Source organism: Cricetulus griseus (assembly GCF_003668045.3).
Source record: "Cricetulus griseus strain 17A/GY chromosome 1 unlocalized genomic scaffold, alternate assembly CriGri-PICRH-1.0 chr1_1, whole genome shotgun sequence".
NCBI lineage: Eukaryota > Metazoa > Chordata > Mammalia > Rodentia > Cricetidae > Cricetulus > Cricetulus griseus.
In genome coordinates this window covers 209709657-209737014 of record NW_023276807.1, presented here as the reverse complement: position 1 = coordinate 209737014, position 27358 = coordinate 209709657, and the positions used below count along the sequence as shown (strand labels likewise).

General features: G+C 45.3%; 1 protein-coding gene across 1 annotated transcript; it reads left to right on the top strand.

Annotated features, from left to right (window-relative positions):
* The first annotated feature begins 134 nt into the window (after positions 1-134).
* Positions 135-10517, top strand: Prmt5 (protein arginine methyltransferase 5). The gene is made up of 17 exons (XM_027390643.2): positions 135-290; positions 893-1011; positions 1278-1363; positions 2355-2489; positions 2953-3065; positions 3191-3240; positions 4537-4700; positions 5830-5991; positions 6421-6498; positions 6588-6646; positions 6730-6852; positions 6936-7111; positions 8046-8155; positions 8374-8467; positions 8641-8757; positions 9043-9107; positions 9802-10517. Exons 1-17 carry the CDS (start codon positions 181-183, stop codon positions 9952-9954), a joined length of 1914 nt encoding a protein of 637 aa, XP_027246444.1. The 5' UTR covers positions 135-180; the 3' UTR covers positions 9955-10517.
* Positions 10518-27358: the final 16841 nt, after the last annotated feature.

The window sequence follows — 27358 nt, the reverse complement described above, 5'->3', positions numbered from 1 at the left end:
CGTCACGGTGCGGCCTGTGGATTGGCGGGAGCGGCCGCTCGGTCCCTCCGCCTCCGCTCGGGAGCTGCGAAGACGCTCTGGTTGTTAAGGCGACTTGTCCCGCCTCCCGGGGACTGCTCTCGGCGTTGTGATTGGTCCCTAGTAGCAAGGAATCCCGGCGTGGGCCGCGCGAGGGAAAAGATGGCGGCGATGGCAGTCGGAGGTGCCGGTGGCAGCCGCGTGTCCAGCGGGAGGGACCTGAATTGCGTCCCCGAAATAGCTGACACACTGGGTGCTGTGGCCAAGCAGGGGTGAGGAATGCGGGATCCAAATTGGGGACCAAGGAGGGCAGACTAGTTCCCCGCAGGGGATGAGGGCTGGAGACACCATTACTCCTTGAGTGGGGACGACTTCGGTTCCAGGAACGAGAGGATGAAACTCTGGGAGGCGTGTGGTCACCGAGTTCAAAAGTCAGGGGAGTTGTTGGGTAAATTAAAGGCGGGACGCGAGTCAGTCCGTCTAGGGCCTTGGAGGCTAAGATTATTTGAGAGGAGAAAGAAGTATTTTAAGGGGGCAAACGAGAGAAGAGGTTAATCTGGCTGGGGGAGGCATGGCAGTATTGGGACAAATCTGGATTTGATAGCCCTGGAAAGCCAGTGTTATCAGGGAAGAAAGAATGCTATTTGCCTTGGATGTCCTTCTTTTCTCAGTCATCTTTCATGGCTATGTTTTGGGAAGAAATTGATGCACAGTGCAGAGAAAGTTAAATGTCCCAAGATGGGCTGAACTCAGTAGCCCCGGGGGGTGACTGATGGCTTTATAGAACTGTGCAAAATCAAGATAGTTTAAACCCAGTTGGTTGATCTCTGGGTCCTCACTTTCCATGATAATTCTGAGTCTGTCGCGGTTGTAGGTTTGATTTCCTCTGCATGCCTGTCTTCCACCCGCGTTTCAAGAGGGAGTTCACTCAGGAACCTGCTAAGAATCGACCTGGCCCCCAGACACGATCAGACCTACTGCTGTCAGGAAGGGGTAGGGACCATCCCGTGTGCCCCTTGATTGTTAGAGGCAGTAATAACTTCTGCTTTATAGGTCTTCAATTCCCTCCTTTTCTGACTTGGTTGTACTGGCTAACCCCTGTGATATAGGTAACTCCCCCATTCTTCAGGCTATCCCTGTATCTGAGAGAAAAAGGCTTGTTTTCATCTCTACTCTATTTCCTGCTGAGAACTAGAAATTGAGCAAGAAAATGCCAGACCTCATTGAGTCTTTGTCTTTTCTTGGGTGGGGGAGTGCAGACTGGAATACGCTAATTGTGGGAAAGCTTTCTCCGTGGATTCGTCCAGACTCCAAAGTGGAGAGGATCCGAAGGAACTCTGAAGCGGTAAGGCTGTTTGGTTTTTCTGTGGGGTCCTTTTTTTTTTTTTTTTTTGGTTTTTTTTTCGAGACAGGGTTTCTCTGTGTAGCTTTGGAGCCTATCCTGGCACTCGCTTTGGAGATCAGGCTGGCCTTGAATTCACAGAGATCCGACTGCCTCTGCCTCCCAAGTGCTGGGATTAAAGGCCTGCGCCACCAACGCCTGGCTCTGACCTAGGTCTGACCTAGGTGCTGTGACCCACCCCTACCTGTAACCTCAGTGTTGGGGAGGCATTCCACACCGGAAGATAATGAGGGAGGATTGAGAGTTCCAAGCCAGAAAAGAAAAGGAGGGTGGGAAAAAAGGAAAGAAATTAGTTCTGTCATCAAATTGGGTTAGGAGAGTAACTCCCACTCCCCAGAACCTGGTAAATCAGAGTACAGTTAAGAGTCTGACCCTGGGTGTGGTGACTCACATCTGTAACTCAGCAGAGGCCATCCTCGAACTGAGTTGGATGCCAGCTTGGTCTACAGAGAGAGAGTTCCCGGCCTGTCAGGGCTACATACTAAGACCCTATTTCATTCCAGTTTTAATGTATGTGCTGCTGAAGTGAGCATATGATCCTGTTGCCCTCTTCAAAACAAAAAAAAAAAAAAATAGTTTGAGTTCAAGACTAGCCTGGTCTACATAGTTCTAGGATAGTCAGGACTATGTAGACAGACCCTGTCTCAAAAAGACAAAAATAACTGAGCAGTAGTGGCATCCGCATTTAATCCCAGCACTTGGGAGGCAGAGGCAGGCGGATCTCTAAGTTCGAGGCCAGCCTGGTCTACAAAGCTGGGTTCCAGGACTGTGGAGGCTGAGTGAGGAGGATTGCCTCCAATTCAAGGCCAAATTGAGTTACATAGGGAATTCCTGACAGCCTGGGCCACAATACCAGATCCAGTTTAAACTCCTCTCTACCCAGGAAGTATTTGGTTCCTAGTTCTTAATGGCTTTTTCTTTCCATGTGTTTCAGGCTATGTTACAGGAGCTGAATTTCGGGGCATATCTGGGTCTTCCAGCTTTTCTGTTGCCCCTGAATCAGGAAGATAACACAAACCTGGCCAGAGTTTTGACCAACCACATCCATACTGGCCACCACTCTTCCATGGTAGGCTTCTGTGCTGCTGAGTATCATGATAGTCAGCTGTGTGAAGTGACTTTTGCCTAGTTATGCCCCAGTGCTTTTGGCCGAATTGAAATGTCAGTACTGCCCATCCCACCCAACCCCCAATTTTGAAGTGGCATGGAGAGAGCTTCAAGCAGAATCTATGGGCTTAGAGGTGCAGCTCAGTGGTAATCACTTGCCTAACATACATGAGCCTCTGGGTAAGAGTCTTAGCACTATAAAACAATGCCAAATCATAGAAAATGCTTGTTTCTAGCTAAAATAAAAGACAAGGGAGGTATTTGCATAAGGATGTGTATAAGATATTAAACACGGATGTAATCAAATTCAGAAGGGCATATAAAGAGATTAACTTGAGATCTGGATCAAGATCTTTTGAGGGAAGCTTTCTGGACCCAATTAGTTGAAAACAGTGTTCTAACTAATGGTAACTGTTCATATGCAGTTCTGGATGAGGGTGCCCTTGGTGGCTCCAGAGGACCTGAGAGATGATGTCATTGAGAATGTCCCAACTACACACACAGAGGAGTACAGTGGGGAAGAGAAGACGTGGATGTGGTATGTCTCCTCTTGGCGCTTTACCTGTATGGGGTGGGGTAAGGAATATTGAGGAACTGGTAGAAGAGCTCCTTGAGTCATAAGCCATATGCATTTGACAGTGTTTTGTTTCTGAATCTGGGCAGGTGGCATAACTTCAGGACTCTGTGTGATTATAGCAAGAGAATTGCAGTAGGTAAGTGCACAAGGGTCCTGGGATAGGAGGAACCCCGTAAGAGTAAGAATCAGCAGGCTGGGTGCGGTGGCCCACCACTTTTCATCCCAGGGCTTGGGAATCAGAGTCCAGTAGATCTTTTTGAATTCAAGGCTAGCCTGGTCTACTTAGTGAGTTCGAGGATGGCCAGAATTATGTAGACAGACTCTATCTCACAAAACAAAGCAAAACCCCCAAATAGCCAATCGGTGGTGGTGGTACACGCCTTTAATCCCAGCACTTGGGAGGCAGAGGCAGACAGATCTCTATGGGTTTGCGGCCAGGCTGGTTTACAGAGTTCCAGGACAGCCAAGGCTACACAGAGTGACCCTGTCTTGGAAAACAAAAACCAAAAATAAGAATTTCAGTTTAGAAAGTTCCAGAACAGTCAGGGCTACATAGAGAGACTGTGGTTGTTTTGTTTTAAAACAAAAACAGCCAGGTGGTGGTAGTTCCAGCCTTTAATAATACAGGAACTTGAGAAGCAGAGGTAGGCAGATACCTGTGGGTTCAAGGCCAATATGATCTACAGAGCTAGTAGTTCTAGGATAGCTAGGGCTGTTACACAGAGAAACCCTGTCTCAGAACAAACAAACAAAAAATCCAGTAATTTCAGGCCTGGAGCAATGGCTCAGTTGAGAGCTCTATTGTGAGGACCAGAGTTCAGATACCAGCACCCACATTGATGGGCTCACAACTGCATATTTACTCTGGCTCCCGAGGATTTGATGACTTCTTCTGGCCTCCATGGGTAACTGCACATACATGCACATAAATAAAGAGAATCTATAAATCTAAAAAAAAAAAAAAAGGAAGATCAACAATTTGGGGGGGGGATGATGTAAGGCAATTGGCAGAGCACTTGGCTTGCCTGTATACATGAAGCCCTAAGTAAGATCCATAGCACACATGAGTAATGGCACATGCCTGAAATCCCAGCACTTAGGAGTATCAGAAGTTCACAGGAAGTTTCAGTACTTACTGGGCTACTTGAGACCCACTCTGAAAATAGAACTAGCACTGACCATTCTATTTTCATGCACCTTTAATCCCCAAACGAGAGGTGGAGCTCTGTGAGTTCGAAGCCATCCAAGACTATACAGTGAGAACCTGTCTGAAAAAGGGGACAAAGAAATGAGTTCTGTGTGTGTACTGGGTATTTTGGCTGCTTTCCCTGGGCTCAACCACCAGTTTTCAACAGAAGGAAAACGCTTGTACCCAGTAAGACAGGGCTGCCTGCCTAACAGCAGGTGATAGGCCTTTTTCTTGTTTGTGTAGCTCTTGAAATTGGGGCTGACCTCCCATCTAATCACGTCATTGACCGCTGGCTTGGAGAGCCCATCAAAGCAGCCATCCTCCCCACCAGCATTTTCCTAACCAACAAGAAGGGATTTCCTGTTCTTTCTAAGATGCAGCAAAGGCTGATCTTCCGACTCCTCAAGGTGAGTGAGTGGCCCAGTGGAATCTCCTAACTTACTTGTCCATGACTTCTTTTCCCTCTGGAGGAGGGTCAGGTGACTTTTGGAGAAGGAACCAAACTTTATGAGAAATTTGTTAACATAAGTATTTAAAGTAAAAGGTTGGGTATGGTGACGCACACTTCCAGCACTGGAAGGCAGAGGCAAGCAGATCTCTTGAGTTCCAACTCAAAGTGGCCTTTCAGGCCGGCCAGGGCCTGTTTGTCTCAAGGCAAACAGGCAAACAAGTAAGAAATTAAAGGTCCTTGTGTGGGGGAGTGTGAAGGTCCTTGTGTATGTATAGGGAGTGTGAAGGCCCTTGTGTGTTTACAGGGAGTGTGAAGGCCCTTGTGTGTGGGAGTGTGAAGATCTTGCACTTACAGATCACCAGAGAAGCCAGAAATGTTAGGCATGCAGGATTGTCCTTTCTAGGGGAAGGACGGAAAACCTGTTTATCTATTGGGCCAGGCCATATCAAGTCTCCACAACCAGAACCGCAGGTGGCTAGTAGTCTAAATGACCCTTACATTAGCTACATAGCCAGGGGCTTCCCCCAAGCTCCCAGATGTGGCTAGTAGTCCAAATGACCTCTATGCTAGCTGTGTGAAGGAGACCATGCCAGAGCCTTTCTTAGGCCCTTAAGCTAGTACAGGTAGCCTATCTCTAGAACCAGTCTTCTTGGAAGAAATGACAGATACTTTGAGTTTTGTGCCCTGGGGATTGTATTATAACAGGAAACTTTTTCTTAATTTTTACTGTGTTTAAATATGCTTGACAATAAACTGCCTGGCATCAGACTCTCAAAGTTTGATCCAGCCTAAGCCAGGCTAAGAGTTTTCATTCTTATCTCTTTGTGCATCGTTTCCCTGCCTGCCATGACACCTGCAGGGATCCTCTCCCTTGTGGCATCCTCTCCTTTGAGTCAGGATGATGCTTAGGCAGCTTATATAGCATACAAGGACTTCATAGATTTTTCAGAGCCCCCTTTTGGGGGAATTGATGCTGGAGAACTATTGGTGTGGGTTTTATTTTATGTTTAGGCTTTTGGTCATAAACCATAATGTCTGAGAGTCATGGTTGTGGCCTGGGTCTCATGATCTGACTTCTCTCACAGTTGGAAGTGCAGTTTATCATCACGGGCACCAACCACCACTCAGAGAAGGAGTTCTGCTCCTACCTCCAGTACTTGGAATACTTAAGCCAAAATCGTCCTCCACCCAATGCTTATGAACTCTTTGCCAAAGGCTATGAAGACTACCTGCAGTCCCCACTTCAGGTAGGTTTGGAGTACATTTACAGAGTTGAGAGGAGGGACTAGAGAGGTTAATCAGCAGTTAAGAGTGCTGCCTTTGCTTCCAGAGGACCTGGATTCTATTCCCAGCACCCCCATAGTGGCTCACAACTGTAACTCCAGGCCCAAGAGATCTGATGCTTCTGGTGCCCTTTCCTCAAGCACTGCCTGCGTGTGGTGTGCAGACATGCAAATAGGCAAAAGACCCATACACAAATATTTTTTAACTTAAAAAAAATACCCAAAAAGCCACCATAAAGTAATAATATTAAAACAACAACAATAATAATAGCAAGAGATATCTCTTAGAGAAAGTGGTCCAGGATCCTATTACAATTCAGGAAGCAATGGGAGATTTCGATATCTTGACCATTTCCCCTAACTGGCCAACTTGTTCTTTCCTCTTTTTATCAGCCACTGATGGACAATCTGGAATCTCAGACATACGAAGTATTTGAAAAGGACCCCATCAAATACTCTCAATATCAGCAGGTATAGTGTTGGCTTCAGGGTGGCAAAGCACAGGGTAAGATCAGCGAAGAAGGGATTGTAGCTGTAAGGTTTTCTGTCCTTCCCCCCAGGCTATCTACAAATGTTTGCTCGACCGAGTGCCAGAAGAGGAAAAGGAGACCAATGTCCAGTGAGTGCTTTCCCTATGTTCCCAGGGAGCTCTGCACCTGATTGTCCACCTGCTCAGTTTGCTTGACACTTCCCTTCTCTTAGGGTACTGATGGTGTTGGGCGCAGGCCGAGGCCCTCTGGTGAATGCGTCTCTCCGGGCAGCCAAGCAGGCTGACCGGCGGATAAGGCTGTATGCTGTGGAGAAGAACCCCAATGCTGTGGTGACGTGAGTAGCAGCCTGCTTGCTAGGCAGCTTGTCCTAGGTCCCAGTTTCCAGCTCCGGCTCTTATTCTGTCACCTCTGTTTCAGGCTAGAGAATTGGCAGTTTGAAGAATGGGGGAGCCAGGTGACGGTTGTTTCTTCAGACATGCGGGAATGGGTGGCTCCCGAGAAAGCAGACATCATTGTCAGTGAGCTTCTGGGCTCCTTTGCTGACAACGAGCTGTCGCCTGAGTGTCTGGATGGAGCACAGCACTTCCTGAAAGGTTTGTCCAGGTTGGGTGCGTGAGGCAGTTGCTGGTTGGTCTGGGAAGCAGCCCTGGGAATTGGACTTGTATCAGATCATACGGCTTTGAACTGCTGCTAGCTAGATTGTCGGGGGGCTGGAGAGATGGCTCAGAGGTTAAGAACACTGACTACTCTTCCAGAGGTCCTGAGCAACCACATGGTGACTCACAACCATCTATAATGAGATATGGTGCCCTCTTCTACTGTGCAGGCATAATGGAGGCAGAATGTTGTAAATATAATAGATTAAATAAACAAACAAATAAATAAATAAATCTTGAAAAAAAAAAGAAAGAAAATTATGTCAGATAGCAAAACTTCTGAGAGCTGTAAGTGGATAGACTAGAGATCCTTTACCTAAGGTCTGTGGGCTCCCTGAGTTTGTATAATATGCATGTACTTTGAGGGCCAGGGTAGGACTTAGCCATAGAGCTTTTACCTAAAATGAGGCTCTGGGTACAATCTCTACCATAGGAGGGTACTTGAGCTTAATGTTCACTGGGAACTTTCATGGGGTGTTATGATCCCCACAAAGTTTCAAAACCACCAGATAAGAGTGCTATCATGCCTTGTCTAATGATATTCACCAGCAGTGGGCTTTGTCCATGTGGTCCCATAGGATTATGTCATCAGGGACACCACAGTCATCTTAGTTTATGTAAGGACTATTGTTTTCACATAGTAGTTTAACATTCATCCCAGAATTTGTTGTGTTGCTAAGTAGTGCATGACTCTATATTACATTTTAATCTGTGGCACTAAATTAACTTAAGAGTGGAATCCCTATGGGGCATCATCCAGTCTTCCTGCCACACCAATAGCAGCCGTGGCTTGTATTGATTGAGCCTGCAGTTAGTGCGAACATGCCATTTCCTTCCCTCTGGAAACTGATTTGACCCTATTGCTCTGTAGATGATGGTGTGAGCATCCCTGGAGAATATACCTCCTTCCTGGCTCCCATTTCTTCCTCTAAGTTGTACAATGAGGTCCGAGCCTGTCGGGAAAAGGATCGTGACCCTGAGGTAAAAAGCTGCTTTTCTGGAAAGTGGGGATATTCTTTAGTCGCCTCTGTCTTCTTCCTGTGGAACAGATGAAGAAGTGAAAGAGAAGTTGGGACTGAAGAAAGTGGTTGAAGTGAAGCAGAGATTTTGTTTCTTTGATCCTGGGGTTTCTTTGACCTCTGGGGAGGTTGGTACCTCCTGTCTGTGTTCTCCAGTTCCTGCTTTCTCGCTCTGTACAGGCACAGTTTGAGATGCCTTACGTGGTTCGGCTGCACAACTTCCACCAGTTGTCTGCACCCCAGCCCTGTTTCACCTTCAGCCATCCCAACCGAGGTAGATTGATGCATGGCCATCCTGACTGAGAAGGGCGTGAGCTGTCCGCTTCCTCCCCTTGCTATCCCAAGTCTGCGCATCTTAGTTGACTTGTGCTAGATCTTGTTCAAGTTTTACCAAGTTGTCTAGGGTTTCTGGCTCCCCTTGTCATCCACCCCCGTCTTTCCTAACAGATCCTATGATTGACAACAACCGCTACTGTACCTTGGAGTTTCCTGTGGAGGTGAACACGGTGCTGCATGGCTTTGCAGGCTACTTTGAGACTGTACTTTATCGGGACATCACTCTGAGTGAGTGTCTGGGCCAGTGTATGAGGGCATCGCAACAGGGGTGACCTTTGTTCAGTCTATACATTCTTGGGACTGCTCCAGAAAGCTTGGCTTGTTTGTGGAGCTTTTGAGGCTGAGGCTGAATATTAGTTGGTATTACTTCAGGACCAGCACACTAATTTAGTGGGAGCCCAGTGTCAGGGACTGGAGATCTTTGATTCTTCCTTGTTATGGTCACAGAAGAGACTTCTCAACAAGGTAAGAGGGAGAGGGGAGACCTCAGGTTCCACTGTTTTGTCTCCACAGGTATCCGTCCAGAGACCCACTCTCCTGGGATGTTCTCGTGGTTCCCCATTCTCTTTCCCCTTAAGGTAGGAATCACCTTTAAGGCAGTAGGCTCAGGGAACACCTGCTAGTGGTATTCTGTTCCTGTCCCTCAGCTAGTTGGCTGTGACCCCTTTCTGCTATGTCACTTGCTCTGGTTGGGGTTACCTAAGTGACTTAACCTGGACTCCCCACATCTCTGACCACTCTTGTCCAGTCTTTACCTGGGTCAGGAATCACTTTTTACAACTCTAATTTGAATTTGCCTCACTACTTACACCCTTCAGTGCCTTCCCACTGCCCTTAGGTGAAAATCTGGAATAGTGTTATAAGAGTTAGTTTGGTAGATTTTTCCTGCCTCCCAGCCCTCTGTCTCTGCTTTGCTCATCTCGACATCCTACTAACTGACCTAGGTTTCCTGGAACATTCCTACTGTCAGCTCATTTTCCAGGCCTCCTAGAGTAGGTTGGCTTATTGTACATGCTCATAGCATTCACTACCCTTTGTTCACTGTCTGAGTGCTCTATATTTTGACACAGTAGATAAGTTTTATGAAGGTCAGAATATTTCGGTGTTTTTATCTTTTGTTGTTTGATTTGGTATGGGGTTTGGAATTATGGCCCAAGTTGACTTTGAATTCCTGATCCTCCTGAGTGCTGGGGGTTAATAGGTTTGTACCCTACACTTGGCTGTTTATAGTTTATCAGCTCTACCTGAACCTCCCTGTCTTTCCTATTACAGCAACCCATCACGGTGCGTGAAGGCCAGAGCATCTGTGTGCGTTTCTGGCGATGCAGCAATTCTAAGAAGGTGTGGTACGAGTGGGCGGTGACAGCACCAGTTTGTTCTTCTATTCACAACCCCACTGGCCGCTCCTACACCATTGGCCTCTAGTGCTGTGTGCAATGCTGAGCCTTGGAAGCGCTTTGAGTTCTGTTCTTACAGCACAAAAGGTGCAGAACAGCTCCTGGTACAGTTTATCTGTGAGACCCTCACCCGTCAGAGAGGAACGGTTCAGTCTGCTTTCCTACCTTGTGCCATGGTGGGCAAGGGGTAGGCATTCCAGGACTGCCAAGCATGGTGGTGCACACCTCTAATCCCAGCACTCTGGAGTCAGAGACAGGTGGATCTCTGTGAATTCGAGGCTAGGCTGGTCTACCTAACAAGTTAGACCCTGTTTCCAAAAAAAAAAAAAAGACGGGACACAAGCCACCAATCTTCAAAGGCCTCTGGCTAGGGCATGAAGAATTAGTAGTGCTGGATATAAAGCAACATGAACAGGTACTCAGCCTTCAGAGCAGGGGTCAGGAGAAAAAAGAAAATATTTGAGGAACAGCCCCGAGAACATGTGCATTGAACAAATTTCCAGCCTTTTCCTTGCCTTATTCTGTTGTTTTTTGGATGGTTTTGTGTAAGAAGGAAACAAATAAAGTGAAGTTATGGCCTCTGCTGCTTTACTCTGCTGTTCCCTGCCTGTATCCCTCCATCCACTTAATCTAGGCATGTTCAGGTTTGTGCTCTTGCCTTACATGAGAACCAAAGGACTTAAAAAGCTGAGTGAGAGCTGGGGGGGGGGGTGTTCAGTAGTCCAGCATGGGGTACTCAGTGGTAACCTGTGAGGTCCTAAGTTGAGTCTGTCTGCCATATCCCACCCACATTCCCTCCCCAGGACTTCTAGATGTAGACTTTTTCTGACTGGTCCATTAAATCCATTAGTCTATTCTCTATGAAAGACTAGTGGCCTTTGCCACTTCAGGGAAGCATGACTGAGGCTAGCTAGCTTCTGCCTGCCTTAGATGGATTGCCAAGCTTCTCCAGCGAGTAGTTAGTCCAATTGTCCATTTTACAGAGGGGAAATTTGAAGTCGGTACAGTGAAATGGCATTGGTACTGACTTTGGCTCTCTAAAAGCCAGGAACTTTGAGATAGTGCAGGATTGGGCAGCTGAAGTCTCCAGGAGTTTTGGAGTGAGGGTTGGCCACATCAGTTCTTTTAGAAGAGAATACTTACTGCAGTATCTGTATTATCTGAGGAATAGTCTCAGTTTACCTTTGCAGTAGGGGGTCATGTGGGGTGCTGATAGGGATAGCAGTGTAGCCTCGGAATCTGGCAATAATTTGAGTGATGGGGGATGCCCTTCTGTTTGCTGTAAATATATGTTTCTCTTATTGGTTGACAAATAATGCTGTTTTGGCCAATGGACAGGTAAGATGTAGACAAGCAGAGAGTATAGGTGGGGCTACCAGACTAGGAGAATTCTGAGAAGAGGAACACAGTGAGTTGCCAGAGAGTGTCATGTAGTGTCATGTACCAAGAAGATAGAATGCCAAGCCATTCTCTGGTAAGCCAAGAAAGACCATGTGGAGATACATAAATTAATAGAAATGGGTTAATAATTAGGAGCTAGCTAGCCAATAAGAAGCCTTAGCCATTGGCCAAGCAGTTTATAATTAGGATAAGCCTATGTGTGTTTACTTGGGACTAAATGACTGGGACAGAAGTCCTAAGTAGTGAGGTCTGGAGGGTTAGGTAGCTGCCCACTCAGGATGGAGGTGTGGGGCCCTCAAAACCATCTCCAAGAAAACAGATCCTACACTCTTCAAGTCAGTAGGTGTGGTCACGGACATCCTTTGTTGGCTCTGCCCAAGGTGTTCAATTAGGTACCATCAGCATCTATATGGAGGGAGTAAGTGAGTCTTTCCTCCCATCAGTTTCCCCTTCCTTCTGCAAGTCACTTAACTAAGGAATGAGTGATGAACACCTGCCAAAACACCTACCAGAGCACCTCAGATGTGCTTGGCCCAGGTCATGACTTCACCAGGTGCTGCCATCATCCCTCAAACACCAACATTTTGTAAATTCTTCCTGAAGTAGCCGACTGGCTTTTAAGCATTTCTCTGCCCCTTTGGCAATAAGGACTTATTTTTAAGTACAGGCACTGCTTTGACTGTGGGTGGTTAATGTGATTTTTGGAGCAGGGATGGAAGAATAGCCTGCAGTATTTAGTGGATGGGATTTAATGCCCCTTGAAGGACTGGAGAGGTGGCTATCAGTTAAGAAATCTAGTTGTCTTTTTCAGAGAACCTGGGTTCAATTTCCATAGTGTTCACAACCTCCCATAACTCTTGTTCCAGGGGATCTGTTGCCCTCTTTGGAGCTTCATAGGCAGTAGGCACACACTTGGTGCACAGACATGCAGCCAAAACACTCAGACACATGACTAAGGGATCTTGACCCATAAGTTAGGGCATTGAGAGGTCTTGACAATTACCACCTTAAAATGTATAATATTTAGAACATTACTGATTTTAGAACTTCTAGAAAAACACAACTAAACCCAATGAAATTGTCAGGCCTGGCAGGGTGAGACTGAGGGAGGAGGACTGATTCAGTCCCGGAGTTCAGGGCTATAATACACTCTGCCACTGATCACCACAAGTTCTAGCATCAATTTGGTGGTAACTTCCTGGGAGTGAAGGACCACTTGAATTGCTTAAGGAGGGACAAGCAACAGAGTGGGTCAGTGGTAGTTTGAATGAGAATGGCCTCCATAGGCTCATATATTTGAATACTTAGTCCACATTTGGTGGAACTGTTTGAAAAGGATTAATAGGTGTAGCCTCATTGGAGGAGAGTATCATTGGGGGTGGGCTTTGAGGTTTCAAAACCCCATACTATTCCCAGCTAGCTCTCTCTGCTTCCTATTTGTGGATCAGAAAGTAAGTTCTTAGCTACTGCTCTAGCCCCATGCCTGCCTGTCTACTGCCATGCTCCCCACCTTGATGGTCCTGGACTAACCCCCTGAAACTGTAAGCCCCAATAAATTATTCTATAAGTTGTTTTGGTCATTGTGTTTTATCACAGCAATAGAAAAGTAAGTAAGACAGGTTCAAAATTCCTTTCTGATTAGTAGTGGGGGCTGTGCTGTGAATAGCCACTATACTCCAGCCTGGACAACATAGTAAGACACTATCTAACCAAAACAAAACAGAACAAAAAAAAAAATCCAGTTAAGTTTGCTAAATTTTTTTCCCCAGATGGGGTTTTCCCTGTGTAGCTTTGGTTGTCCTGGAATTCACTGTGTAGACCAGGCTGGCCTTGAACTCAGAGATCCACCTGAGAAAGGCATGCTCCACCAGGTCTGGCATACCAATTTATACAAATAAGCAGCAAAGGAGTACCTACACATTGGAACATCATAGTGTATTTATCTGTGATAGATTTTTCACTAAACGAGCCGGGCGTTGGTGGTGCACGCCTTTAATCCCAGCACTCGGGAGGCAGAGGCCAGGTGGATCTCTGTGAGTTCGAGACCAGCCTGGTCTACAAGAGCTAGCTCCAGGACAGCCTCCAAAACCACAGAGAAACCCTGATTCGAAAAACCAAAAAAAAAAAAAAAAAGATTTTTCACTAAACAAAGTCTGGGATCACTCAGGTGTGTATTATCCATGGTTGACAGAAATGTCATGCAGTGCATGACTATATATGTCTGTGCTTTTAAACTGCTATGAATGAAAACTTCATATATGCAGGATTGTCAACTTCAACTTCAGTGAAAGATTTTTTTTTTTTTTTTTTTTTGGTGATTGCTCATAGAGCTGCAAGCATACTATAAACACAGGGAGTTACATCCCTATCTCCTTTATTTATTCACAGACAAGGTCTATTGTAGCCCAAGCCGTGTAGCTGCTGGTGACTTGAACTTAGGATTCTCCTGCCTCTATCTGTTGAATGCTTGCTTTCGTGGGACATGGTGTCCAGTTTTCTTCAGTGTTGGGGATGGAACCTAGGGCTTCCTGCCTGTCTGCCTGCCTGCTGGACAAACACTGCCAACTGAGCTACATCTCTATCCCCAGTCAGTCTTTAGCTCCTTTAATTGAAAGCTTAGTGCATGTGTTAAGATATTCTCATGCTGTAGCCCAAACTGGTTTCAAACTCTTGGCAGTCCTGCCTCAGCCTCCAGAGTGCTGGGATTATAGGCAGGAGTCACTTGGGCTGGCTAAAGATGAGCAATTCTTGAAGTCACAAGCATTTTATTTAAAGAGAAAGATAAACTTATTTTGTTTTGTATGTGTTGTTTGCACCAAGCAAGATGTCCTAGCTGGTTTTTACTACTACCTACTTTATTGCTTTACTACAGGGTCTCTTGGGATTCAGAGATGGCTCAGTGGTTAATGGCACTGGCTGTTCTTCCAGAGGACCCAACCTGGGGTTCAAATGTCAGTACTCACATGGCAGCTTACAATTGTCTGTAACTTCAGTTCAGGGGAGCTGGCATCTGCATGTGGACATATATGCAGGCAAAACACTAGTACACATAAAATAAAAATAAATAAAATTAAAAAATTAAAAGCCATGTCTCTTGATAAACTGGAAGTTCACTGCTTCAGCTAGGCTAGTGGGCTGGCCATCAGGTTCTCAGGATTTGCCTTTCTCCATTCCTCTGATGATGGAATTACAGGAGCATATATATAGTCATGTCAACCATCTTATGTGGGTGCTGGAGATTTGAACGCAGGTCCTCATGCTTGCAAAAAAAGCACTCTGACTCACTGAGCTACCTTACCATCACTCTGTTTCTGTTTTGTTGTTGTTGACAGGATTTCATGACCTTGAACTTGATATGTAACTGATGAGACCTTGAATTTTTTAAAATTACTTTTAATGAACTGGAGCAATGGCTGAGCTAGTGTCGTGCCCCTTTAATCCCAGCACTCAAGAGGATGAGACTGGCAGAAACCACACTGGTCTACGTGGTGAGTACCAGAACAACCAGAGCTAGGTAGAGAGACTCTGTCTCCGAAAAAAATAATAATGACTGGTTGTTATTCCAGAGGACCTGGGTTTGATTCCCAACACCACTCTGAGGTCATTACACTTAGTACACAGACACACATGTAGGCAAACACCCATACACACATAATCAATTCCTATCTGTCTGTCTGTCTATCTATCTATCTATCTTCTATTTTTTTTACTTAATTTAATAAAAAAAATTATTTTGAGACAGTTTCTTTGTATAGCCCTGGCTGTTCTGGTTTTCCCTCTGTAGACCAGAGATGGCCTCAAACTCAAGAGATCCACCTGCCTCTGTCTTCTAAGGGATGGGATTAAATTTATGCACCACCACCTTCCATCTGGTTTTGCTTTGGTTTATTTATTTATTTATTTTAAGACAGGGTTTCTCTGTGTAGCCCTAGCTGTTCTGGAACTTGCTCTGTAGACCAGGCTGGCTTCAAACTCACAGAGATCGGCCTGCCTCTGCCTCCTGAGTGCTGGGATTAAAGCTGTGAGCCACTACCACCTGGGTTTGCTTTGGTTTTTGAGACAGAATAGCTCCAACTCCTGGAGATACTCATGCCTCATCCTCCAGCATGCTGGAATCCCAGGTCCGAGGTACCATACCAGCTCTAAGCTATGTTTTTCAGGTCAAGTTCTATGAAAATCACTGCCCATTCACAAGCACCTGTAACATAGAAATATTTGTTCTTCCCACAAGAGTGAAGGAAACGATGTCTAGAAGGCTAAGCTGCTGCAGAACAAGGTCAACTGACTCCAGAGTCTTTTATCTTAACCTTAAGACACATCATTCCCGCCTTCCTTTATTTTTAGTATCGTGTGTGTGTGTATATGTACATGTATGTGGCCACATCTGCCATAGTGCACCTGCAGTCAGAGGAAGACAACTTTCTTTCCTCTGTGGGTCCCAGAGATGGAACTCAGGTTGTCAGGCTTGATTGTGAAGTGAGTCACTAGATGGGCCAACTTATCAACCCTATTTATTTAGGTTGTTCAGGCTAGCATCAAATTCTCCATGTGGTTGAAGGAGACTTTAAATTCCTGGTCCTCCTGCCTCTACCTCTTAAGTGCTTGTATTACAAGTTGCACAGTCAAGACTAGCCTCATATTTGGATCTAGGATCTTTTTGGAGCTAGGCCTTACTATGTAGCCCACACTGGTCTCAAACTGTCTATTCCCCTGCCTCTGTCTCCTTAGGTGAATGAATTACAGGCATGCCCACCAAACTACTTTTCCTCCTAGTGTCTTTGAGCTATATGTAGTTGGCATACATTAAAACTTTCTACATTAAAGTCTATAATTTATTTTTAATTCTTGTTTATTTATTTAAAGATGGGGGTCTCACTATGTAGCCCTGGCTGGCCCAAAACTTGTTATGTAGGCCAGTCTTACCTCAGGTTCATAGAGATCTGCTGGCTGGAATTAAAAGTTTGCACCACCAAGCTTGGTCAAAGTCTACAGTTTGATGGGCTTTAATACATATGAACACCCGTGAAACAATTCTCCAAAAGGTTTTCTTATGGCCTTTAAAAATCCTTTTCTCCCAGCCTTTCCCTACTTGCTCCCATCCCACGTTGGTGACTATTTTCTAGAATTTTTATTGATGGACCATTTAATGTTGTGGTTGTTTGAATGAGAATGGCCACCATATGCTTAGTTGTTGGAAGGGGTGTATCACTGGGGGTGAGCTTGAGATTCAAAAGCCCAGGACAGGCCTGGGTCTCTTGCTCCCAGCCTGCATCTTGAGGATCAGATATGAACTCTCAGCTACTTCTTCAGTAGCTGCCTACCTGCCTACGGCTATGCTCCCCAACGTGAGTGATAATGGACTAATCCTATGAGACTGTAAGCAAGCTCCAATTAAATGCTTTCTTCTATAAATTGCCTGGTCATGGTTTCTCTTCATAGCAACAGAAAAGTAACTAAGACAACTATGTACTCTTATTTTGGGCATTTTTTTAACTTAATATACTTGTTTTGAGATTTAACTATGTTGCATGTATTGATGATTCCAGACTAACATTTTTAAACATTTTTATTTTTATGTATGAGTGCTTTACATGTACACCTGCCCGCCAGAAGTGGACATCAGATCCTATTATAGATGGTTGTGAGCCACCATGTGGTTGCTGGGAATTGAACCCTGGTTCTCTAGAAGAGCAGTCATCTCCAGCCCCAGACTAACAAATTTTAAATATTATCTAATTGATTTTGTTTGGCACCTTTCATTTTTCTTAATTTGACAGATTTGTGACAGACAGTTGGAGAGAGACAGTTGCTGGACTGGAAAGCTTTGGTGACTTAAGTAAGCTTTCACTGGTCTGTCAGAATGAAAGGCTTGTTGTAGAATTGGTTAAACTCACCTTCATCATAGTATTTCTGGGTTACCTAAACTCTGGTTTTCTTGGACAGAAATAGCAATGAGACTCTAACTGTTGATGGAATGTGAGGAAGGGCTAAATGCAGATTTGCATCATTCTGGTTGCTCTGTTATCTAATTTTTAGTTTTGCATCTTTTCCTTTTTATTGAAAACTTGTCCTCGGCTAGAGAGATGACTCAGCTGTTAAAAGCACTTGCTGCTCTTGCAGAGGATCCAGGTTCGGTGCCAGCACTTATATGGCTGCTCACAACCATCTGTAACTTCAGTTCTATAGGATCTGTCTTAGGGTTCTATTGCTGTGAAGAGATACCATGACCACAGCAATTCTAATAAGGGTTTAATTGGGGTGGCTTGCAGTTCAGAAGTTCAGTCTATTGGGATCATGGTGGGAAGCATGGTAGCTTGCAGGCAGACATAGTGCTGGCTACATCTTGATCAGAAGGCCACAGGAAGTAGACTGTAACACTGGATGCTAACTTGAGCATAGGGAACCTCCACTGCTCCACAGTGACACACTGTGTTGTGGAATATTTGTACGCTGTGATTGGTGTAATAAAAAGCTGAACAGCCAATAGCTAGGCAGGAGGTATAGGTGGGATTTCTGAGAAGAGAAAGCAAGAGGAGGAGGAACCTAGGCATGCAGGAGACTCCAGGAGACATGGAGAGGTAACAGGAGATGCAAGATGGAAGAGAGGTAATGCCATGTGATAGAACATAGATTAATATAAATGGGTGAATTTAGATTAATATAAATGGGTTAATTTAGGTTATAAGAGCTAGTTAGGAATAACCTTCTATAATTAATAAGAAGTCTCTATGTCATTATTTAGGAGCTGGCTGGTGGGACAGAAAAAGACTTTTTATAACACTTCCTCCCATAAGTCCACACCTATCCTAACAAGACCACACTTCCTAATAGTTCCACTCCCTATAAGTTTATGGTGGCCAATTACGTTCAAACTAACACAGGATCCAGCACCCCTGTGACACAGACAAACATGCAAACAAAACACATATACACATAAAATGAAAATCTTAAATTTAAAAAAGGAGGAGGTTTACTAGACAGGCGCTTTAACCAACGGCTGGGTGCTCATATGTTAATTGGTTTAATTTAGCCATGCCATTGTGAACATACTGTATTCTGTATCATAATTGTGCATGATTTTATTTATGAACTAAATAAATGAAAGAAAAAAAAAGGAGGAGGTAACATTGCCCAGCTACCTCCTGGAATCAGAAGAGTCATGGGTCATCAGTTTGAATGTTTTGTGAATCCTCTTTTCCCTGTTTATGTGTCATGCTCAGTGACTCCTGCGGGGTGGGGAGTCGAGACAGGTTTTCACTGTGTTGTGTAGCTCTAGCTGTCCCGGATCTCACTCTGTAGACCAGGCTGGCTTCAAACTCACAGAGCTCAAACTGCCTCTGCCTCCCAAGTTCTGAGATTAAAGGTGTGCACCACCATCTCCTGGCTGGCTATTTTTTCACAAATAGTAAGAAAAGCATTGTCTCAGTTCTGCCAGGCACCTACACACTGAAGGACCATGCATTTAGAATGGGAAGGGAATTGGGAATAGACACATAATGTGGTGGCAATGTGTGCTTTGCCAGTAACCTGGTAATAATAGAAAGTCCCTTTACCTTGGACCCATTGCCAGTTTTTCCCTCTCCTGGGAAAGGGTGTCAGTGAACTAGATATTGGTAGCTGGTGGCTCTATTGTTTGTGTGCGTGTGAGTGTGTGTGTGTGTGTGTGTGTGTGTGTGTGTGTGTGTGTGTGTGTGTGGTGTTGGTTTTTTGTTTGTTCTACTTTTTGCCCTTTTGGAGGCCTGCCTGCTTTTCTTAAATTACCCTGTCTACCTTTTACCTCTGGGCTTTTACCTTTCTCTATTCTATATTCCTTTCTTTCCTTCTTACTCTGCGTCTGGCTGTGTAGCCTTGTGGCTGGCTCCTAGAGTCCTCTTCTCCTCATTTTCTCCATCCCCCCACTTCTTCTATTTATTCTCTCTGCCTAGTAGCCCCGCCTCTTTCTCTTTCCTGCCTTGCTATTGACCTTTCAGCTCTTTATTAGACCAATCAGTGTTTTGGACAGGCAAAGTAACAGCTTCACAGGGTTAAATAAATGCAACATAAAATAATGTAACACATCTTTGCATCGTTAAACAAATAAGCATAACGAATGTAACACATCTTCAAGCAATGCTCCACAACAGATGGCTAACATCGAAGTCTACTGTTCTGATCTCTTTCTTCCTTTAGGGTTGTTTTCTCACGTCTGAGTCAGCTGGGAGATCTCGCTGCTTGAAAACTTCAGGTAGTTGAGAGCACTGATTTTCTTTTTCCTTGCCCACCTTTGTCCTCTGCTCAGTATTACCTGGGTTAGGTACCTTATACCTTGTGAAACATCCTTGGCCCTCTTCTTAGGATGAGGAGCAAAGGCCAGACTTACAGGGGGCTTTCCAGTGATACCACCAGCAGCAGTAGTACCAGGAACGCAGTTCTGTAATCATTGCAGGAATGACATCCTGGCAGCCGGGAGCCAAGGAATACCACAAAGTCACACCACACAACAAACCTCACTGGCCTCTTGTGTGGCTCGAGGGACTTACAAGTATGGCTAGGGGAGCTCCACTACTGAGGAAGCATATGAGTGAGTGTGGCTAAAAAACAATGGGGAAGGAAGATGACCATGGCCCTGGAGAAACAACTAGAACAGGGAGGCGGGCAGTGCTAATTTCTGAGTCATCTCTCTAGCTCTTCCTCCATTTTGAAACAAGACCTCACTAAATAGCTGTGGCTGGCCTGAACTGTCTACCTAGATTAGTGTGGTGGTTTAAAAGGAAACCATCCCCAAAGGGAGTAGCACTATTAGGATGTGTGGTTTTGTTGGAGTGTGTGTGGCCTTGTTCGAGGAAGTGTGCTGCTGTGGAGGTGGGCTTTGAGGTCTCATATACGCTCAAGCCACATTCAGTGAGACAGACCACTTCCTGTTGCCTTCGAGTCAAGATGTCAGACTCTCAGCTACTTTTCCAGCACCATGTCTGCCTGCACACCACCATGTCCCGCAATGATGATAATGAACTAAACCTCTGAGACTGTAGGCCAACCCAATTAAATAATCATCTTTTATAAGAGTTGCTGTGGCCATAGTGTCTCTTCACAGCAATAGAAACCCTAACTAAGACAACCAGGCTGGTCTTGAGCTCATAGGGATCTTTCTGCCTCTGTTTCTCAAGTGCTGGACTTAAAGGTGGACACCATTACACCCTGATCTAGGGATGAGTTTTTTTTTTTTTTCTTCTTTTTTAATCATTTTTTTATTTGAATTAGAAACAAGATTGATTTACATGACAATCCCAGTTCCCTTCTCCCTCCCTTTCTCCCCTTCCCCCCCAACTAAAGCCCTACCTATCACATATCCTTTCTTCTATTCTTCCCCTGACTCAACCTTTCTGCTCCCTCATGACCTCTGCATCCTTCCTCTTCTTCCCTTCTCATTCTCATAGCTCCCTCCCCCCTCTTCCCACGCTCTCAATTTGCTCAGGGGATCGTGATAGGGGTGAGTTTTAAAGGCATGTTTTTATAGAATTGGTGTATTGTGGGGCTGGAGAGATGGCTCAATGGGTAAGAGAGCTCGATGCTTTTCCAGAGGACCTGAGTTCAGTTTCCAGTACCCATGTCTGATGACTCACAACTGCCTGTAACTCTGGCTGTAGGAACTCAATGCCCTCTCCTGATCTCTGTGGGTACCACACACAGCTGGCATACACTCAGACATACACATCTGAAGCAGTCCCTTCATCCTGAAGGACCTTTGTATTAGAAAAGCATGATAGGCGAGACTAATGAGACAGGCTAGTACTGGATACATTGCATCATTCCCAAACACCATAAAAAGCTGTTTCCATTTCTGTTCATTGATTCTTCTAGCCCCATGTGCATCTAAGATTATCACTGGCTTCCAGCCACCAATTCTATTTTGTAGTTTTAATCCAGGGAGCATATATTCCTACAGTTGTTTATGAGGTTAAGGGTTGGGAGACAAGGTAGGCTATGTGGTATCGTAAGACTTACTCACCTCAGAAGTTTCTGGTAGGCAAGGGACATATCCCACCTATCCAGGAGTTGTCAGTACTACATGCTAGCCTTAGAACAGGTATTACCAGAGTAAACAAGGCCATCTGTTGGGTTAATTATTCCATAATGGCAAGTAGCCATGGCTAACTCTCTGTGTGACCCAGATGTGGAAAGGCTTCTGTTGTTGCCTCATAGGTCAACAACCTTGACACACAAGCAGGAGTCCCAGTACATACTAGGTTACTGCTGCTACAAGAGACTAAAGAGCAAACGCTCTCTTCAGTCTCTTAATTGGAGTGCACCCATATACGTATGGGGGGGTTCTGTCTGCACTCAAGAGTACTGCTAAGCCTTGGTTCTGGCATCCTAGAGTCCGGGATCTTGAGTTGAAAGATTCCTAACACTTGGTTGAGAACTAAAACTTAATCGTCCTTAGGAATATCTTTTGGGTTCTTAGCTTGTTTTCCATTTATATATGCCAGGGCTGAGATTGAACCCAGGGCTTAGTGCATTTAAGTCAAGCACTCTACCCATATGCCCCTGTATGCCTCCCTCCTTTTAATTAATTGATTAATTAATTAATTTTGGTTTTTCAAGACAGGGTTTCTTCTGTATAGCTTTGGAGCCTGTCCTGGAACTCACTCTGTAGGCCAGGCTAGCTGTGAACTCACAGAGATCCACCTGTCTCTGCTTTCTGAGTGTGGGATTAAAGGTGTGTGCCACCACCGACTGACTGCCTCACTCCTTTTAAAAAGATTTTATTGTTGTTCTTTTAATTTTTTTGTTTTTTTGTTTTTTGAGACAGGGTTTCTCTGTGTAGCTTTGGAGCCTATTCTAGCACTCGCTCTGGAGACCAGGCTGGCCTCGAACTCACAGAGATCCGCCTGCCTCTGCCTCCCGAGTGCTGGGATTAAAGGCGTGCACCACCAACGCCCGGCTTGTTCTTTTAATTTTTGAGATAACGTCTCACTATTTAGCTTTGGCTGGCCTGGCATTTACTGTGCAGACTAGACTGGCCTTTCACTCACAGAGGTCTGCCTACCTCTGCCTCCCAAAAAGATTTTCTTTTATTTTGCCAGATTTATTTTGTTTTATATGTGTGAGGGTTTTGCCTATATGTATGTTTGTGTACCAGGTGCTCCGGGAGGTCAGAAGAGGGTATCAGATCCCTGGAAAGTTATGAGCCACTATATGGGTGCTGGGAACTGAGCTCTGGTCTTCTTCAAGGACTGTATGTAACCTTTGAGCCACCTCTCCAGCCCCCAAAGATTTGACTTTTAATCGTGTGTGTGTGTGTGTGTGTGTGTGTGTGTGTGTGTGTGTGTGTGTGTGTGTAAGTATATTACATGTTTGTGTGTGGGTGCCCAGGAGGCCAGAGGCATCAGATCCTCTCTCTGTGGATGGAGTTATAGGTAGCAATGGAAATTGAAATGGGTCACCTGGAAGAGTAACATATGAACTTAATTCCTAAGCCATGTCTTCAGCCCCAATATACCTACTTTTATTTATTTTTTTAAAAAAGATTTATTTATTAGACATTCAGTGTTCTGCCTGCAGGCCAGAAGAGGGCACCAGATATCATTATAGATGGTTGTGAGCCTCCATGTGGTTTCTGGGAATAGAACTCAGGACCTCTAGAAAAGCAACCAGTGCTCTTAACCTCTAAGCATCTCTCCAGCACCATAACTACTTTTAAAACAACTAGATTTCTGGCAGGTGATAGTCTTTGCTCATTGTTTAGGGTCTCAGTGGATCTGGAGGATCAGAAAGTGATTGTCTCTGTTAGACAGGTCCTGTTCAGAGAACCATTTTGGAGCAATGGGAATTTTAGGCTACATTTCCTGGGGACAGAAAGCTTGTCCCATAGCAAGCATTTGCTTGGGTAAGCAATTCTGCTGTGAATAGTGGGACCAAGGAGAGTTAAGAGGGCTTGGGGAATCCGTGTGGCCAGGGAGATAAGAGACATAGCCTATGTTTCTCATAGTTTCCTGACCTCTGAGTGTGTTCAAGGAGCCCTGCAACAATTGAACTTGCTGCTCTACCTATGACAGTTGGCCATATGACTAAGTGGGTGGATGATGGCACAGACATCACTTTTCCTGATGTCAACAGGTAGATATCTGTGGCTTGTGGCCAAACTGGCAGAAGGTAGAGTATCCCTGCCAGGTGAAGAACATGGAGGAGGATTGTAGATGGGGAACTGGAACTTGACCTCCGCTACTGCCTTATAGCTAAATGGAGCAGTTCCCTTGGGTCCCTAACCCCCGTGATTCTTTTTTGAGACAGGGTCTCTGGATGTATCTCTGACTGTCCTGGAACTCTCTATGTAGACCAGGATGACCTCAAACCCACAGAGATCTTTCATAGTATATTTGTACACTTTGTGTATTGCTGTGATTGGTGTAGTAAAGAGCTGAATGTCCAATAGCTAGGCAGGAAAGGAGAGAGAGAACTCTGGGAAGAAGGCAGGACTAGCCTTTGAGAGGTGGAGAGGAAACAGAAGGTACAGGATGGTTTGATTTAAGTTTTAAGATCTAGTTGAGAACAAACCTAAGCTAAGGCCAAGCTTTCATAATTAATAAGTCTCTGTGTCATTATTTGTGAGCTGACAGTTCAAATAAAAATTCGACTACAGAGCTCCTCCTGCCTCTGCCTCCCGAATGCTAGTACCAAAGATGAGTGCCAATTCACCTGGCCTACCCAAACAGTTCCAACTGGCAGACTTACTAGAACTGGGAAAGGGAAGGCTGGAGAGATGGCTCAGTGGTTAAGAGCACTGGCTGCTCTTCCAGAGGACTTGGGTTCAATTCCCAGCACCACATGGCAACTCACACCTGTCTGTGACCCCAGGATCTGACATGCAAGCAAAATACCAATGCAAATGAAATAAAAATTATTTGAAAAAAAAAAGAATTAAAGGGAAAGTGGGGGTTGGGCCTAGACAATAAGGATGCTGTGTGCTCACTCTACCTCTCTTTGTTCTAGCTTTGAGTCACTTCTGAACACTGCCATTCAGGCAATTCCTTCCCAGTGCTTCCAGCTCTCCAACCTATTCTCACCCTGGACACGGGAGTCTCAGGACTGAATCATGTCCTCTTTGATTATTCTCATATTCTCACACTCAGAGTCTCTCTCTCATCTCTCCATTTAGTTGTTTTTCTTACTGCACATAAATTAGGCACAACACCCTACCTCCTAAGGTCCCATTGGGTTTCACACTGCCCTTCATGTACTTTTCTACTGCCTTTCCTGGCATTTTGTGGACCAAGCCATTCTGAGGGCAAGGCTATTGACGCTGAAGAATGAGGGTAACTTATTTATTTAGTATTTAGATTTATTTATTTTAATTTTATGTGTATGGATGTTTTACCTGCATGTATACCTGAGTGCCACACATGCACAGTACCCACGGAGGCCAGAAGAGGGCATCAGATCTCCTGGGACTGGAATTACAGATGGTTGTGAGCCACCCTGTGGGTGCTGGGAATCGAACACTGATCCTCTGGAAGAGCAGTCTATAGTCTTAATTACTGAGCCATCTCTCCAGTCCCATGGGGCCCCTTTTAGACACCAAGAAGAGTGTCTGCCATGCACCTCTGGGAATGGACTCTGCTAAGCACAGTGTCTCAGTGAGGAGAATGGGATCTACACCTCCACTAAATGTGTTTTGTCCCTGTGTATTCTCTCCAAAGATGATTTTACCCTTCCTCAACAGTGATTTCTTCATTCTTCTGCTATTGGTAAGGCCACGAGCAGTAACTAAGGAAGTGAATCTTTATCCTATAAGCTATCAAGAAAAGCCTGTAGGACTTCAGGATGGAAAAGATGTTGGAACATGGGGTGTGCCTTGAAGCTTTCTGCTGCAGGAGAGGCACCATGGACCTGTGTATGAGAAGCCTGCTGTAGGCCCATCTTCCTCCAGGGTTGTGGAATTGTCTTTTCTGCCAGCAATTGGGTGCCTGGGGGGGGGGGGCTTTGAGGAGTTTGGTGAAAGGGAAGGTGTTATCACCCTTTCTGTGCATACTTGCTCTTCTTTGCCAGGTCTTCATTTGACCCAGAGTCAGACGACAGAGTGGGGCAGCCACTCTCTGCAGCTTGCTGTTTGTCTCTCCTGTGGCCTCAGTCCTAGCAGTTAAAACTATTCCTCTTCTCTGGTGAGCTCTTCTCACTGGGTTTTATACTGGGTGTCCACATGTGTACATACAAACACACATCAGCTTCTACTAAAGGCTGGCTGGCTCTCTTTGGGATGGCTATTGTCTACCTGTGTGTGGTCTTCTGATGTTAACTTCTGAGCTAAAACCTTGATGGTTAAGTCTCTAAAACTTTGGTAATGCCACTTCGTTCTCTTTGTTGTGCTTAGCCTTTAGGAAGAAAAGTGGTATACCCATTGGTATCCGGGTTACATTCTCAACCACCTGGTTCCCTCCGTTATCTTAACTGTCTTTGTATGTCTCTGCACACTTAGACACTTCCAGTCTTTACCTTGGTGCCTAAGGACAAATCTTGTCTTTCCACCAGATGGCAGTGTGAGAGCACTGCCACCTGGCGTTTGTGATCCAGAGACACCTCTTAGCTCAGGCTCCTTACCCAGCCTGCCATTAGGCCTGGCTTTTAACCTATAGTGGGAATCCCAGTTCAACATCCAAAAAGGCTTGGGCATTGTACATCAGAGCTCCCCACACTTGGTTGATGTCTACAACTGTTTCCTCTTTAAAAAGTTTGTGGTGTTTGTGGTGTGTGTGTGTGTGTGTGTGTGTGTGTGTGTGTGTGTCCTCTGGAAAAGCAGTAAGTGCCCCTTATCTCTTAGCCATCTCTTTAGCCCCTTACAACTGCTTACTAACCAGCTAATTAGATATAGATGGGAAATTGGAACTTAACCCCAACTCTTGCTTTTCATATAGCTCTACCTGGGATGAGAGATTTGGGGGCCAGTACATTCCAGAGAATTCAGTATTCCAGGAAAGGTCTGCCCAAGAGAAGGGCACCCTCCTCTACCTGCTTTGCATAGCAGGGTTAGGAAAGAGCATGGCTCCAGGCCTAGGAGCCAACCTAAAGAGAGGACCTGAATTCAGGGGCATGACTCTGTGGGGAGCCTCCATTCTTTACTGATCACTATGGCAACAGAATGCTAAGACTTTATCATGCTAAAAATATGGATAATTGCCGTTAGGTTTTAATTTGTCAGTTCTCAGGCTTCCAGGTGGGGTGATGGTTGTGTGGAATTGCTTTCTACACTAAATCACGAAGTGCTGGAGGCTGGCTGGTGACATAGGTAGCCATGGGACTTGGCTAGCTCTTGACTCTTGGCCAGCAGTGCACCTATGGCTGTTCTTCTCTGCCACCTCCTTCCCATCTCAGTCCTACCCTCCCTTACTCTTTGGGCCTATGGGAAGGAGACAAAAGAATGATAACTCTATTTTTAGGTAGGAGCTGCTGGCTGTGGCCCAGTCCCCTATAGCTATTGATCTGGCTGCTAATGTATCTTGAGTGGTGCAGGGGACCGTTTTTTGTTAGTCATCCTGAGGCCATGAACCTGAGCCATGGCTGGCTTAGACTCTAACAAACGATTATACTCACAGGGCCTGTTTCCTGCCCCTTCTTAGATGGGCTCTTATTCCTGTTTGATTTTCCTAATATCCCATCCAGAGCTAGTTATCCTTCCAGAACACTGGGACTTCTACCTCAGCCTTCTGTTACTCCACTCTTAATTCATCATACAGCTTCTTGTGGAGAGAAAGACGGGGATGGGTGTAAGGAAACATTAAAGACAACTTTTGCTGTACTTTTACCCCATATAAGGTGGCAATATCTAGTAGGTAGCAGCTGGTGTCATTGTGCGTGACTCAGCACTGTGTTACTCATCCCTCTGTAGGGGGTGGTTAGAGTAGAGAGAAGCAGGCAAGGAACAGTTTCCGTCCAGGCCAAGAGGGAAGAACCCTCCCTCCAGTTGTCCCACCTTAGCAAGAGTGGGTGGGAGGGATTGGGTGAGACTGTGAACCAGGTCCTTTCCCAGTAGAGTTAGAATTTTTCCCACAAACCCC

Bases quoted from the DNA above. Each gene is read 5' to 3' on its own strand.
- Prmt5 (XM_027390643.2), top strand. From the start codon at position 181: ATGGCGGCGATGGCAGTCGGAGGTGCCGGTGGCAGCCGCGTGTCCAGC. The intron at 291-892 runs GTGAGGAATGCG...TCGCGGTTGTAG, and splicing joins GGTGCTGTGGCCAAGCAGGG to GTTTGATTTCCTCTGCATGC. The intron at 4,701-5,829 runs GTGAGTGAGTGG...CTTCTCTCACAG, and splicing joins TGATCTTCCGACTCCTCAAG to TTGGAAGTGCAGTTTATCAT.